The 15,060-nt window shown below is 38.7% G+C and overlaps 1 protein-coding gene across 6 annotated transcripts in view; it reads left to right on the top strand.

Moving 5' to 3' along the window:
- The window catches only part of TPK1 (thiamin pyrophosphokinase 1), a 320,136-nt gene that overhangs the window by 53,358 nt on the left and 251,718 nt on the right, over nucleotides 1–15,060 (top strand). For 2 of the 6 annotated variants that reach the window (XM_075054676.1, XM_075054657.1), the window contains exon 2: nucleotides 4,789–4,863. The exons of 3 other annotated variants lie outside the window; for them this stretch is intronic. Coding sequence is in view for 1 of the 3 variants with exons in the window: in XM_075054657.1 (XP_074910758.1) it covers nucleotides 4,789–4,863 (75 nt within the window). In the remaining 2 variants the exon portion in view is untranslated. Of the gene's footprint in view, nucleotides 1–4,788; nucleotides 4,864–15,060 lie in introns of those variants that run through there. One more of the 6 variants, XM_075054710.1, reaches the window with a different exon arrangement.

The following is a 15,060-nucleotide window of genomic DNA, read 5'->3' as shown; positions in this document are numbered from 1 at the left end:
AACTGCCATACGAAGAGCTGCCTCAGCCTGTTGCTCTGCTGTCTTTTATCAGTGTCACTGTTTTGGAATTGTGAAAAAATGCCTTGCCCCTTCCCACATACTCTGACATTTAAGTAGGCAGTGACTGTTCATTTAAAAGACAAATCTGTGGGGCAGGAATTTCCTGAATGATGGTACCGGAAACCAAATAACTTTTTTTTTTTTTTTTTTAAATCCTGAAAAGCAGAGTGATGTGAGAGCAGCAACATGAGCATAAGGAAATTTTCAGTGGGATCATTCAGTGTTTTTCTCAGAAGCTCATTGTGTATTTGGACTCCCACCTATGTGATCAGGGATATGTGTAACCCAACTCTCTGCAGTATCTTTCAAGGAATCTTGGTTAGTATCTTGGATATTTAGATGTATTTCTACCAGTATAGAAATTTTCTGAAAAATTTATAACCATCTTCCAACTTTCAACTTTCTAGATTAAATTAATGAAATACTTTACTAATGGTAAAATCCCTCTGTACTACCTGTCTCTTTCCTCCTCCTTCCTCTATACTAAACCTGCCTCCTTGTGGAAGATCCTTGATAGACCATTGGAAAGGAGAGGGGTGGCTCCTCTTCAGCCAAGCAGTAAAACACAAATACCAAACAAGAGATCAAAATGTGAATTGTTTAGCGGAAGCCCCTTTCTGTGGTTGAAGCTCTGACTTTGGAGTCATACTTCGTTAGCACCTTGAGGCACGCTGGTATCTTAGCACAGTGTATCTTCCCCATTGTGTGTTACTGCTTACATCATTTCACAAAGACTGGGAATAGCAGTGATCTTTCCCAAAGGCCCTCTAGTTTGAAGCAATGAAAGCTTTTTTCCCCCTCAGAAAATTCAATAGCCAGGAACCTCACAGTATTTGGAATAACTTCTAGCGATATTATTGTAACACTGAAAGGAAACAAAGAAGGGGCATATATTATTTTATTGGCTACCGGAGAAAAGGTTGTCTTTAAAAATATATATGCCTTTTGTGTATGCTTTGTGACAGACATACAGCCTGAAGACTGGCATGTGACAAGGGGAAATCAATAAAAAATGCATAATGATATTATAAATATTTATAGAATAGCTAGATGAGTATAATATGACAGGGAGAAGCCAAGAAGGGTTTTGGAATAGCAAATGTGCACTCTAAAATATATTGCAATTCTTCTGAGTTAAAATGGGGTAAAAAGGCATTGCATAGGCTGTCAGAGATGTTCACAACACCTTTGATTAAAGTCCTTTCTAAGCAACCATGAGAAAAGCTTCGTCAAAGAAGTGCAGCTAAATAATTGTTGGAAAGCAGAGAAGGGAGAAAATTTTCAGAAAGGATGAGGTTATTCACTGATGGTCCCAGTGGGACTTGTAGGGATTGTTGATTGATTTGCAGCCTGGGAAAGTAAGGAAATGGTTCTCTGTTTCTGGCAGGATTAAAATGATCCAGCTTTATCCAAAGACTAGGAATTTTTGAAGTCTGCTAGAAGTTTTTTTTTTTAACTGTATTTTTGCATATAACTGGCTGTTGATGTAGCTGTGCACTTGTTAATACATACGTCTGTAAATTATGCCTTTAAGACTGCAAAGTATATAAGCAGCAAATAGGAAAACAAGCAGGTAAGCCTGGCAATGAACAAATGTGGTTCCCTAAATGCAAGTAAAAATTTTCTATAGTCATCCTTCTGTCCTCCTGTCCTGTAGAAATTAGGCCTCACTGCACGGTTAATTCCTCTACAAGAGGACTTACATTGTGGGACTTGGCTCCATTCATTCTCCGTGTTGGTGTAAACATCACGAATAAGCTGGAGGTTTGGTATGGAGGAATTTATTCTTTTCTGCTTGTGCTGCAGATGGGTGAATTTGCTCAGTCTGCAAAAGCTGCAAGAAAAGTAGATAATGAATGAGAAAATTATACTAAAAATGGAAGAAACTGTGCAAGAGACCAACTTGTTCTGCCTCTAACAAAAGGTCAACAAAAGCTTCTTCAGTAGAGATATCCATATCTGGGGACAGATTATTTTCGCTGCTGAATTCTGGCTTACAGAATTCTCTTTCCCGTTAGTCCAAACAGCACAATTTTGTTAATGGTTGGGTCAGGGTGCTAATTATCTGTGTGAAAAATGGATGGGCAGACAGTCCAGGAGATAAATGCTTCCTAATTTGTTAAGGGCTTTTCAAGATAAATGGCCTTGAAGTAGATTTGTTTTCAAACAAATAGCCAGTAGAGTGCTCATGCAGTGGCACAGTGAGCTCTCATCAGTTTTTCTCAGTGATGGATGTTGCATATTCTGTCTGTTGATGTGGTCTTTGCCATCAGAAGTCCCAATTTATTAATATTTTTTAGGGCAATGGTTGTAAATTATTGCGGCCCAATTTTATTACTGTGTTACATCTACTGAGGACCGAGCCCTTTGTGCAGCTTTATATTAACTCAGTGAGCGCCATTAAATTATTGACATTTAAGCTCATTTTGGTAGCATTAATCATAGCATTTTATCATGCATTAATTGCAGTGGTTTGAAATGACTGGAACACGTTCACTTTTCTAAAAGCAGGAGAAACAATAATTTCCATTTCTCCACTTTTTCAATCCATAACTGTGCTTAAAAAAAAAAAAAACAACACACCAAACAACACAAAACACGCACCACCACCCCTCATAATTGTGTGTGCTGGGGCATCTACCTCTTTGCTTCTTTGTAATAACTGGACAAGTAAGAGCCAGCAGCTCTTACAGGCCTCACTGGAAAGCTCTTGGAATTGTCATCTCTGAAAAATCAGCCTCTGAAGTCTCAGTGTGGACACCTACAGCCAGGCCTTGGCTTCAAATACATATCTCAGTATATAACAAGTATATAACATCCTCCTGATGTGCAAAAAAAGTTAAAAATCTACTGTGCTTTCATATGCTGATACGGCTTAAGGGTTTAAAACAGACAAAGAAATGCCTTTCATGGTTCAACAGGAGGAACAGATTTATAGCACCTGTGTCTATTTGTATTATATCAGTAAAAGAACCTGTGACGTTTGCCGGCTCTCTTCAGTGGAGGGCACCACTAGATGATGATGTTTAAGGAGTTGGCAGTCTTTCTCATTTAACCATCATTAGGAGATCTGCTGCTCAGGTCTCATTTTGCAAGGCAGCTGGAAATTGGCACTTAGTTTGAATGTATTGTTTTCTACCTTTCTCTTAAAGTTCAAGGACAAGACAAAACTTTTCAGACTACACAAAGAAAACGATTTTTCTCACTTTCCTTTGTTTACTTGGTCCTCTGATGTCTCCGTTCTTTTCTAAGTAAATTTATTTCTCTGTATATACATGAATTAGAGGTGTGGACCATGTCAGCAAAGATGCAAGGGGAAGACATGAGGAAAGGTATTTGAAAGCACCACACAGAAGATAGCTGTGATAAACATGTAGACTTTTTACTGGAGTAAAAATTATCTAGGTCTTCAGTAGTGTTTCTCTTGATACTTAAAAAGGAGGACAGTACTGTTATTTCTGTTGTAGGGAACTGAGGCTTAGAATGGGTCAGTGGAGAAACCCTAAATCATTTGAAAGGCGAGATGCGGAATAGTGGTGTCTCAATCCCCTAACCTTCAGTTCGTGCTCCTAACCATGCATTTCATTTGTTTGTTTAAAGATTGTCCCCTCCCTACTCCCACCCCAAGATGTTCCCGCACCTATAGGACTTTCACCACCTGTATTTTCCCTGGTAATGTCATATAGCTTAAGCTACAGCTTTACCTGTAGCCTTCTGCCTCCTGCTGTACTGGATCTGCCTGAAAGACTTTCTAGTGATAGAGGTTTTCTTTTTTCAATTACAGTGGCTTCATGTGACCAAATAATAATTCATTAACCTGATTGCCTAAGGCTATCAAGCTCCAGGGGAAATTTGTATTCCTATATGATTGGCAAGATAATTAGGAAGTGAAATAATGCCAATCCCACCACAGGCAACTGTCATAAGATTTACGTATTTACTGTTTGAAAACAAAGTGTGTCATATCATAAATCTTTTTACTTTAAGTCTTTTATATGTGAAGGTTTATTATCAACCTTCACAATGGACATATGGCTAGAGCAGGAGGCTTTAGTAGCCTAATCAAGTTGGATCAATTTAGGTTGCTGGTAAATCCACTGAGATTTTTAGTCTGCATCATCACCTAGATAACACAGGCTAAAGTTCACTTTTGCTTTTACTAGCTTTGATTTTTAAGCTCCTTGGGTGTGGCCTTTCATTCTGTATTTGTAAAGTAACTACCAGAGTGGTTCTACCACAATTAGAGCTTCTACATGGGATATGAAAATGTAGCCACAGAAGCCACTGATGGCAGCAAGAATTCTGCATCCACCAGAAGGGTGGAATATTGGACCTAGGTTAGAGACAGCTTCATATGGAGTCATCTACAGCCTTCCTTGTTAATAGAAGCCAGGGCAAAGCTCATATCAGTAAACGCTACATCCAGGTGGCAGCGGCAAGTGGGAGATTAAATGAGAGCGCTGTGTAGGTGTGGGGTCCTGTTGAGGATGGCCTTCAGTGGGTAAAAGTCACTTATAAATTAAAAGTTTAACAAAACCCTACCAAGTAAAAGTTGTCTAATGAAGTTCTGGCACCTTCTTTATCTGAAAATGATGAAACCTAAGAAGCAAGGAAATTAGTGGAGTTGCTCTGAGGTGGTTGGACTAAAATTAATATGGCAAAAGCAAAATAAAAAAAGGGAAAAAAAATCAATATTCTTGCTAATAAGAATCAACATTTATCTTACAGGAAACCTGAAGTTTTGCCTTCTGATTCTGAACCAGCCTTTCAACAAAGGTCATTTTCATTGTCTGTGGAGCAAAGGTAATAATAACTCACATACATCTTCATTTGCTTATTTACTTAGCTGCTACCCAGCTAATGTACTTCATGTCTGTTGAATTGCAATGTGGCAATTTCCTCTTAACTAGAGGAACCTTCTGGTGAGGGTGTGAATCGGCAGAATGTGTCCCTTGTTGCTGAATGCAGCAAATGAGCTGATTATGCAAATTCTGCATCTCTGCATTGCTTACGTCAGTGGGAACTTTATGGACTGATCTGTGTAGGACTATAGCTTTTCAGAGGCATCTTAGGAGTGATCATTGTTTTGCTGACAAAGTATAGTAGATCAATGGTGCATTTAAGAGTCTGGAAGCGAGCATTTCTTTAAAGGTCATCAGTGAAATGTGTTAATTTTAATCAAAATAAAATGAACCGTGTAGATATTATGTTGTGAAAGCAGTGGGAATTTGCGTGCGTGTCAGAAATATGTAAATCGGATTTCACTACCCCTTTGTTTAATATGCACAGTGCTAATCATCATCTCTGGTATGATAGCTGCAGATCTAGTGACATTTTGTGGAGATATGTAAATCTTTACAAGCTTGGAGCTATTAATTCCTCCGGTGCAGAAATGTAGTCCTTCAGAAGCTTTCTGACAAACCGCAGGGACTGTCTCTAACTTGTTACCAGGCTGGGAACCTTGCAGAGAGATTCCTCGTAGCTGACTGGGGCAGGTAGAACTATTTGATTTCACCATAGGCATAAGGGCTGGTGGGTGTAGGGTACAGTAGGCTACAGGGGGTAGGTGTACAGTTAAAAGGAATTGGAGTAAGGGATGAAGCGGGCAGGATGTATTCATAGCACTTAATTCCAGTAAACCTAAATTAGGTGCCTCTGTAGGCAGAGGAGTGAGAAAAGAAGGGAGAGACTTGCACAGGATGATTGTCGTGGTTTAACCCCAGCCAGCAACTAAGCACCACGCAGCCGCTCACTCACTTCCCCCCCATCCAGTGGGATGGGGGAGAAAATCAGGAAAAAAAGTAAAACTCCTGGGTTGAGATAAGAACGGTTTAATAGAACAGAAAAGAAGAAACTAATAATGATAATGATAACACTAATAAAATGACAACAGTAAGTAATAAAAGGATTGAAATGTACAAATGATGCACAGGGCAATTGCTCACCACCCGCCAACCGACACCCAGCCAGTCCCCGAGCGGCCAAAAAAAACTGCCTCCCCCCCTTCCCAGTTCCTAAACTAGATGGGACGTCACATGGTATGGAATACACCGTTGGCCAGTTTGGGTCAGGTGCCCTGGCTGGGCATGAGAAGCTGAAAATCCTTGACTATAGTCTAAACACTACTGAGCAACAACTGAAAACATCAGTGTTATCAACATTCTTCACATACTGAACTCAAAACATAGCACTGTACCAGCTACTAGGAAGACAGTTAACTCCATCCCGGCTGAAACCAGGACAATGATTCAAAGCATCTGAACAAGTACTGTACCCCAAATGGGCTCTCTCACTTGCAATATCAGCAAGAAGTGCTCAGTGGAAGGGCTGTCAAGTGTTTTTTTCTAGATGTGATTCTACATATTTTTTGATTTAAAAAGATACACTGAAAGACATATTCTGGATTAAATAACAAAGGGAAGAAGGGTAAGTGTTTTGAACTTATTTTTGTCCCACATTTCCTGTGTTTTGAGGGTTGAGGTTAAAAAAGAGACAGCAAACCAGATGCACACAGTTACTGAATAGCAGTATTTAGCATCTTGTAGTACCTTGTATGTGTTGGTTTTATGCTGAGTTCTGTTAATCAGACTTTTTTTGTCTGTTCTTTGGAATTTTAAGTCCTCCTCTTGCAAACCTATGCAGGGTGGCCCTTGGGACATGGAGTGCTTCTTGCTGTAACACTAATGGGCCCTTAACTGTAGTGCTTCAGTGAAGGGTTGGGATAAGAAGCTGAATAAAATCAGGTGGACCACAGACTGTCTTGCTTGAGACTACCTCAAATGGTTTCTGTCCTCTGAGCATAATTGTATTGAAAGTAATTACTGGTGCTGTGAATAGTTTTTCACAGAGTCTGTGAGAGCAGAAGCCCTATTTAAGCTAATAAGACTTTTGCTGGTAGGTAGCTTCCAGAAATAGGTGGACATTTTCTATCTAAATAAAATGACAGAGGAAGGTGGTGACATAGTGAACCTGGAATGTTTTTCTTTAAAACATGTCAGCTTCAGTAAACCTCAGTAAATCCAGGACAAGGTTTTGGCAATGCCTGACTTACAATCTTAGTGCTCTACTGTAGGTGTCAGCAATCTTGTGCCTCCTGGATCCTGCTTCTGAAGGAGTCCCAGCAGAAAGACTGCTGCAGAACTAGGAGAACCTGGGGGTTTGGGTGTGTGAACTGAAAGAAGTTCTGAAAGAGTGAAATCCTTAGAAACAGTGCTTAATGACCAGCCTTATATGCTTGAGATCTCATAAAGGAGTGATGAAAAGGAAACAATGGGGCTGTTGATCCACAGTATATTGCCAGCTACACAAATTGGAGGAAGAAGGGAGAGAAAAATGCAGAGGAAAAAAAAAAGATAAAATATTGACCAGCTTCTCTAAGTTACAGCAGTCTTGGGTGTTATACCAAGTACAGAGTGGTGAGACATAAGTGTTATTTTCAAGGAGGTTGTGTTCTATCAAAATAACTTATTTCATTAGCCCTGTCACTTTAACATCAAGTAAAAGTGAAGGTGTGATGTGATATGTCCTAAGTTTAAAAAAAAAAATAAAAATCACATCTATAAGTGTGGCTATTCTAGGCTAAAATCATCCCAGGTGTAACTCCTCTTGACCTCAAGAAAAAGTGGTTGTAGCTAATTAGCCTTTGTCTTATTGCAGGCTTGTATGAAATCTATTTTTACTAACATACTTTGAAAAGAACTATTTCGATCTGTACAAGTTTGCATGAACTTCCTTCCCTGTGCTTTGTGAAAGACACTGAAATCTGATTTCTTCACTTCCAGGGGACAGGCAGCTTTTACTACTCTTACCATACAAGCTGGATAAGTGACAATAGTGAGGTAGTATAAGCTAAAGACTACCATGATTTTACTTCATTATACTCATTACTGCAGTAAACCAATCTAGAACACGTTCCCTTTGTGTTAGGTACAGTCATACAATATTAGTGCTGTCCTAAAGGTGGGATGGATGAAGTGCTGGAGAAGGGATAGTTTGCAAAAGCAGGATGAGGAATAATACGGCAAAAACACTGGTAGTCCACTGAAGGATTTATTGGATTGGGTATAGTGGGGAGGGAACAAACCAAATGGCAAGAGAAATTGAAGAAAACAGGTCAGTAAAGGGGAATAGGTAAGGGAAAAAGGTCTCACTGTAAGTGAAGCTGATATAAGGAGACTAAATATGGAAAGGTGAGGTGGATGCAGAGGGTTGGAAGTAGTCTATGAGTAAGCACAAGGCTGGGAACATTAGTCAAATCCATCAAAAGTGCTTTGACTGTAGCTGTTAATGCAGCCATTTTTACCAGTGGAAGTTGTACAGTTTCTCTTGCAGTCTTTATCCTAATTGTGGAAAATATGTGGAAGAGGCAGGGGCCTGTTTTTCTCAGAGCTGCACGTTTTTGTGTCCAGGAGGTTCCTATAAGGAAGACTGGATCCAGTGAGGCCTTACCTTAATAACCCTGTCACACATCCTGAATTCCTGCTTGTATTTCAGCGATGTTTCTAGCTCCTGGTTTGAATCCTGTTTAACAAAAAAAAATACATAGGGAAAAAATCCAGTTTACATTAGTCGCTAGGGCTACTTTGCAAGTGGTTTCAAATGTAAATATATTTTTAACAGAAATGACTATGAGTTTAAAGTCTGAAGCTGTCTCTACATTAAGTTTGAAAAGTATGGAGGCCCAGGTTTTAGTGGCTGAAAACAGAAGGGGCTTTCTGGACAGTAAACAAAAGTTCCTGAGATTTTGATTCTGCTCTTTAAAATCTCTTTAATCAGAAACTCAAGACTTATTTATGCCAGGAATTTCAGCAATATCTAGTGATCGCAAGCGCTTCTGTTTTTTTGATGTCTCCCTAGTGAAGTACCAGGAAAGGGGCAGATTTACTGCAGTGCTAAGAAATCACCTCTGTAAAATTGTCTCAAGTTCAGGATCTGAAGATTGTTTCTTGTTTCTGAAAACATTGCCCCTACAAGCTGTACTACTCAAATGATCCAGAATTGTCTTCATGTCCTCACTTGATGGTAGCATGCTAAATGGCTGTGCATTGTAGAGTACTTTGCATTCTAAAATGCTGACGATGACACCTGTAAAGAGCAAGAAGTTGTGCTCTGAAAAATAAGATTATTATTTTAAGAATCAGAGTAAAATGGCAACATTCTACAGCAATCTGATGAAGTTCCCATCAGTGCTGTATTTCTGGGAATGGCAGGTTTGTTGTTAAATAACATCTTTGTATTTGCTTGTGGAGAAAGACATATTATGATAGTTTTCTTCCTTAGGTTCCATTTAACCTCTGGCTGGTTGTTCTTAAATCCATGGGTTTACTGATAAATGCAGTTGCAGAATTAAAATATTGGTTAATCTAGTTCTGCTTGGCTGAAGAGGAAGACTATTACACTTGTGCTTTATGGTGAGAAAATGGGTATTTTTCAATTCTTACAATGGTTGTGATGCATTAGCCACTGTGCCTTCCTCAAAAGGATTTTGTTGTTTTTCTGCAAATAAAGACTTTCCATTAAAGCTTTTAATCAAACAGAACATGTTGAACTACTTTAAATATTAGGCATTCATACTACAAAATGTCCTTGGCTGATGTACTAGAATAAACTACCAACATCCTTTTGGAACAGGCTGACTGAATCCTGACTTGTGGGATGTGTATTTAATGTTGGACAAGCAGATTGGAAGGAGATATCTATGAAAGTGCGCTGCAAAAATGTCTGTCCTTCAGGAGTACTTCCCTAAACAGTCTCTTTCATGGATCGATCTTTTCAGTGAAGGAATTTGGGGTCTAGCTATGTCTCCTTATTATGCTGCCCTACCAGCCACTTCTCTATATGCACAGTATATAGGCATTTTATGACACTTTGTAGATCATGAACATGCAGGAACTGCAGCAAGAGGAATGTTGCTCACCCTAGAGATTTCAGCTTTATATTTTGGGGGGTCTATATACTGAGGTAGCAGGAAGCATACTTCTACAGCAGCAGTGTAATAACTCAAATCCAAACTGTGTTAGATTGTCTTCATGTAAACAGTATTTTCTTACACTACATCTGTTGAGATTGCTTATCCATAAATTGATTTTTTTCAAGTTTCCATCTCTATCAATACCCATTTTACAACAATCAAAGTGGCTATTGGATTTTAAATAGTATCTTGAATGTGAGGCAACTTTCCTGTCAAGGTCAGCCTACTGTTTGGTGAAAAATGCTGCTAATAAATGGATTGTTAGCACCTGGAGATGGCTGCGAATTACAAAATACCTCCTCTTCCTGAGTAATCAGGTAAAGAAGGGTGCTAATTTGTATCATGAATTTCAGTCATGTGTCTTTGAATGCCACCTGCTCCCATGCATTTTATGTTCCATATGCTTTTGTCTGCAATATAATTGGTGATTGATATTTTGAATGTCTTCTGTTAAGGTCCAAGAGCTGTGTACAAAGGTAAATAAGGTATAAATACAAGTGGTGATGCAAAGCTCAGGTAAATATACTGCAGGGAAGGTAACAGATTAGTTGGAACAGTTAGAATGTCTCAGAGCAGAGAAAAGGGTATTGTAGTTTAATACCAGGAGGGAAATAACCTGGCTTTCTCTGGTGCCGTTTTTTCTTCTCCATGATTGATACCTTTTCCTCCATTGTCTTTAGTGGTTGAACTCACCTACGCTTCTGGAATTATTGGTATGTACAGCCATTCACTTGCCCTCTTACAAGTCAGCAGTGAACTTGCCTTGTTGGCATATGGTGCACTTTTTTCTCACCTTTTATTTTCATTTCTAGCTGAACTTACTTGTAATATATCTCAAATTTGTACTAGACCCAGAACTGGCAGCTGGCATAAAACTTGAGTGAATTTAGAGCAGCTACTATTAATAAATAGGAAAATGTTCATAAAAATGGTGATTGGGATGTCGCATGGTCTTGTATGCTTTATTGCACTTTCCAGCAGGCATCCAGACTAGCAGTAACTCTTACCACTGGCCTCAGCTAAACTACTTTGTTCTCCCCTGAGTAATATTAGACTCCTGGTAAGTCAACAATGAGGTTCATTTTTCCACATTTGGATCAAAACAGGAATATAATTTCTAGTCTGTATTTAGTAACTTAAATTTGCTGTTCTGTGCCACTCAATTTAGATTTAAACAACGTTTTCTTTCAGTGGTGTTCCTGTTGTTGGACTGCATGCAGTGACTTAATGTCCTTCAACTACATGAGCCTGTGGGAAGTTATTTCAAGTGTTCTTGAGGGTAGGGAATCTACGATATACTTTAGGAACAAGAAAATCTGGTCCTGATTAGGGCTGGCTAGTTTGCAATAGTTTGCACTAGCAGGGATTTGGGGAAGAGAGTTTTTCTAGACTGCGATAAATCAATTTGTTCTCAAACAGGATTCCAATCAAAGTTTACAAATTATTAAATGAATAAAGGCAAGCAAACAGTGCTGGGCACGCTGGGAGCTTCTGCTCTACCAAGACGCGCACCTTGAAAAACAACCCAGCTTCTTTTATAATCTAACATTAGTTACATATTCATACTAGGCGTGTTCTTCCAAAAGACTCTCCACCTCCTGGTTGTGTGGGTGCAGTAGTTCTCCTAGAAACTTATCTCTGACCAGGCTCCCCACTGCTCGGGCCAGACAGCAGACATGCTGTGTAACAGCCAACACCTTGAACAGCACCAGCTGTGGTCACCAGAACCCAAACAAGTTCACAACAGACACCTCCCCCTCAACAAATACATACAACAGATGGCCCATCAAGACCCTAGGTACTGCAATCTCTGAGGCTAAATATACATCTAAATGCCTCAGTTCTCCCCTAGGATCTCTTGTTTAACACTGTGCAGTTAACAACAAAACCAGTTTTGGGCTGGATACGTATCATCTGTCTCCTCCCAGCCTGCGGTTATACGAGGACCAACAAAATGGTTAAAGATTACATATACAGTGAGGGTCACATTTTATTATGTGGCCCTAGCATTGTTTATATTGACACGAATCAGATGAACACATTTCACATAGACCAAGCTTTGTCCATGACTTGGTGCATAAGCTTGACCTCTACCAGACTTTCAGTGGTGAACTGGAAGTTTACATTTATCTTCATAAAACTAAGCTTAGGACTCCAGAGATATGGTAAAATTCTTCCATTTGTGACACGTATATTGTTAGTGCCATTCTGGTTCAGAATCAGGGCTCTTGAGAGGTAGCCTAGGTGTGTGGACATTTTGAAAAGTAGGTCTCATTGATTTTTGCGAGTTTTTAGATTGTTATTGCCAAAGCTGAGAACAGAACTGATCTTCCAGGCCTTTTGCACAGTTCAAGTTCCCTCACCATAGTAGTAGCTGTGATAGAATCAGGTCTTTAGGTAAAACTTGAGACATACTAGGCTACATTTTTTTTTTAATTTTTTTTTTTAATTATTTTAATTCTGTGCGAATCCAGCAACAGGAAATTCTGAGATCTAAAAGGAATTTTTGTTTGTTTAATGGATTTGAGATTTTGTTTGAAAAATGAAAAAAATGAGTAATTAAGATCCCCCTCTGTGATCCTTTGAAAAGCTAAGCCCTGCTGAGCTGAAGTTCAGAGTAACAGAACAATAGAGAATTACTTTGAAGTACTAGTGAAAAGCATAACAGATGATTACTAGAAAAAAAAAGGGAGGTTATTACAGTGCTTTTTTCTATTGAGCTGGGATGCAAATCCCATTAGCGGAGTTCTATTGTCACAAGATTTGCTATAGGAAGCCTTTGATAGCATCATACTATATATCTGGTTACCATGATGTTTCCCAGAGGACAGTTGAAAGAAGGAGCTTTGGAAAATATTGTCAGGAGGATACTTTAGAGCATCCCAAGCAGAAACGGAAGCATAAGGCAATAGAAAAATTATTAATAGCTCATTTTGTTAGTGATTCAATAAGAGAAATAGTCCTGGGAATGAACCTAGGGAGGAGGGGTGAATGCATGAGGTTAGCGTAAGAAAGACCTGTGACAGAAAAGAGCAGGTCCTTAATCCCATAAAAGGAACACTTGGATTTTCATTGCCTCAAGCTACACAGTGAAAAGTGTTTAAAGATTGTTTCACTGGGAGTCACTACAGGGCAAAAGTATTATTTTCAAAGCTAGAGCTTAGCATGAATCCACTGCTAGGGTGAAGATGTAAGGTCTTGTAAAAGATGGATGTTATCTAGGGTTGCTGACGTCAGGGTCTTCTCACTGGCTGTGATGGCCTTTGGATCAAACCATTGTGTTTTAGTCTTCCTTTTTCTCTTACTCCAGGGTTGCCTTAGGCCAGACAAAACTTTTTTTTTTCCTTAAAAAAAAAAAAAAAAAGAAGAAAAGGCCATACTAAGACAAACACCTCACCATTAATCTTGGTCCAGCGGTTATTTCAAATGGTGTTTGCTTTTTAAAAGTGGATCTCCTCTTCTTAATTTACCTAAATCTAATTTTGTTTCCAGCCTTTGAATTTTAAAAGTTTTGATTACTTTGTTGCCATGATTGTAATAATGAGTAACTCATCCAGTGAACAGTTTAGCTCTTCTGTAATAAGTTGATACTATGCTAGTATTTATTGGTCACTTGGCTGATGGATACATCCTTCACTGTATTTGCTGCCTGACGGGACATCAGTAGTTTGAGAATATGGATGCTGGATTGCTGGTTTTCTCATATAAATGGTTTACATACTGTCTTGTGCTCACCCATATTATCAAGTGTTAAAATTGAACTTTAAATTCATGTAAGTCAGAAAATAGCTAACTTCTGCTTTACTCATTATCTCTGCTCTTTCGTACAGGTAGGCTGTTTTGTTAGATTTTAGCATTACATAAATGCGTTACTAAAAAATACTATGTGTATTTACATTTTGAAAACAGCATAGTGAGATTTTTTTCGTGTAATTGGTTAGATAGCTTGCCACACAACATACCATATAAGTTCTAAAATGATTGATGGACTTGTGTCAGAGACAGCTTTCTCTGTGATCCTTTCTAGTTTTGTTAGCTACCTTCTATAGTGTCACTACTTATAATCTTCTTTAATAGATTTTGGCGTTAGGTTATTCAAAATGTGTGTGAGATGCATGCAGATGTGTTTTGTTTGAGTTTGGGATCATGGGTGTTGTTTATTCCTAGGCAAAGGAAGACCAGATTTTTTCAAAAGTTAATGGAGGTCTGGGCTTCTCAGTTTTAGGTACCTAGTTGGAGACACTAAGAGCATCAGTAAGAAGAAAATAGTTCTTGGGTCATTCTTATGCTTTACATAGCAAAAGTAAGTGATCAGGTAGTTTTGCTGGATTTGGTGTGAACTGCATCTTGTTGGGTAAGGCAAAGGTGCTATGTACAGTGCTAATTATATTATCTGAGCATGACAAATTTTAAGAATGATATGAGGATTTTCTGAATTTATTTTAATTTGTTTCCTCTGCCATGAACATGTTAATATATGGGACACAGCATGGATGGTCAGCTGTTGAACATCCATATTAGTTGAACAGTTCCATATTAGAACTTTGGAGTATTGGTTGGGTTTTTTTGTCTTATTTATTTCTGATTACACCAAAGATTTGCTTATGTAAATGGATGAAGCTCTGTTGACTTTGATTCAGTTTCAGTTTCTTAAGCCAAAAACTTAGCACATAAAAATGGAACGAGTATTGTGGCTATTAACACCTTTATTTTTTTCCTCACAAGTTCAGAATTCTTTATCTAGTACACTGAGGAGACAGCGGTGACATACAGCGGCCTGACTTAGGTTTCATTGACAGTGAATCCCATTGGAGCAGAAAGAAAAAATTGTCATAGGTTTCTCATTCTGGAAAATTCCGTTGACCTCAGAAATAGCAGGGACAACCTATAATTTTTACAAGTGTTTTATTATCATCTTCCATTGTTGCAAGCTTTATGAGTAGGAACCTAATGTAGAGGCTCTTGATATCAATATTCCTCCAGTAACTTAGAATTAATTTGGCTCAGACCTTCATAAAATTCTTTCTTTA

The sequence above is a fragment of the Buteo buteo genome, chromosome 2 (genome assembly GCF_964188355.1).
Source record: "Buteo buteo chromosome 2, bButBut1.hap1.1, whole genome shotgun sequence".
NCBI lineage: Eukaryota > Metazoa > Chordata > Aves > Accipitriformes > Accipitridae > Buteo > Buteo buteo.
The sequence above is the reverse complement of the archived record's forward strand: the minus strand, read 5'-3'. Positions and strand labels throughout refer to the sequence as shown.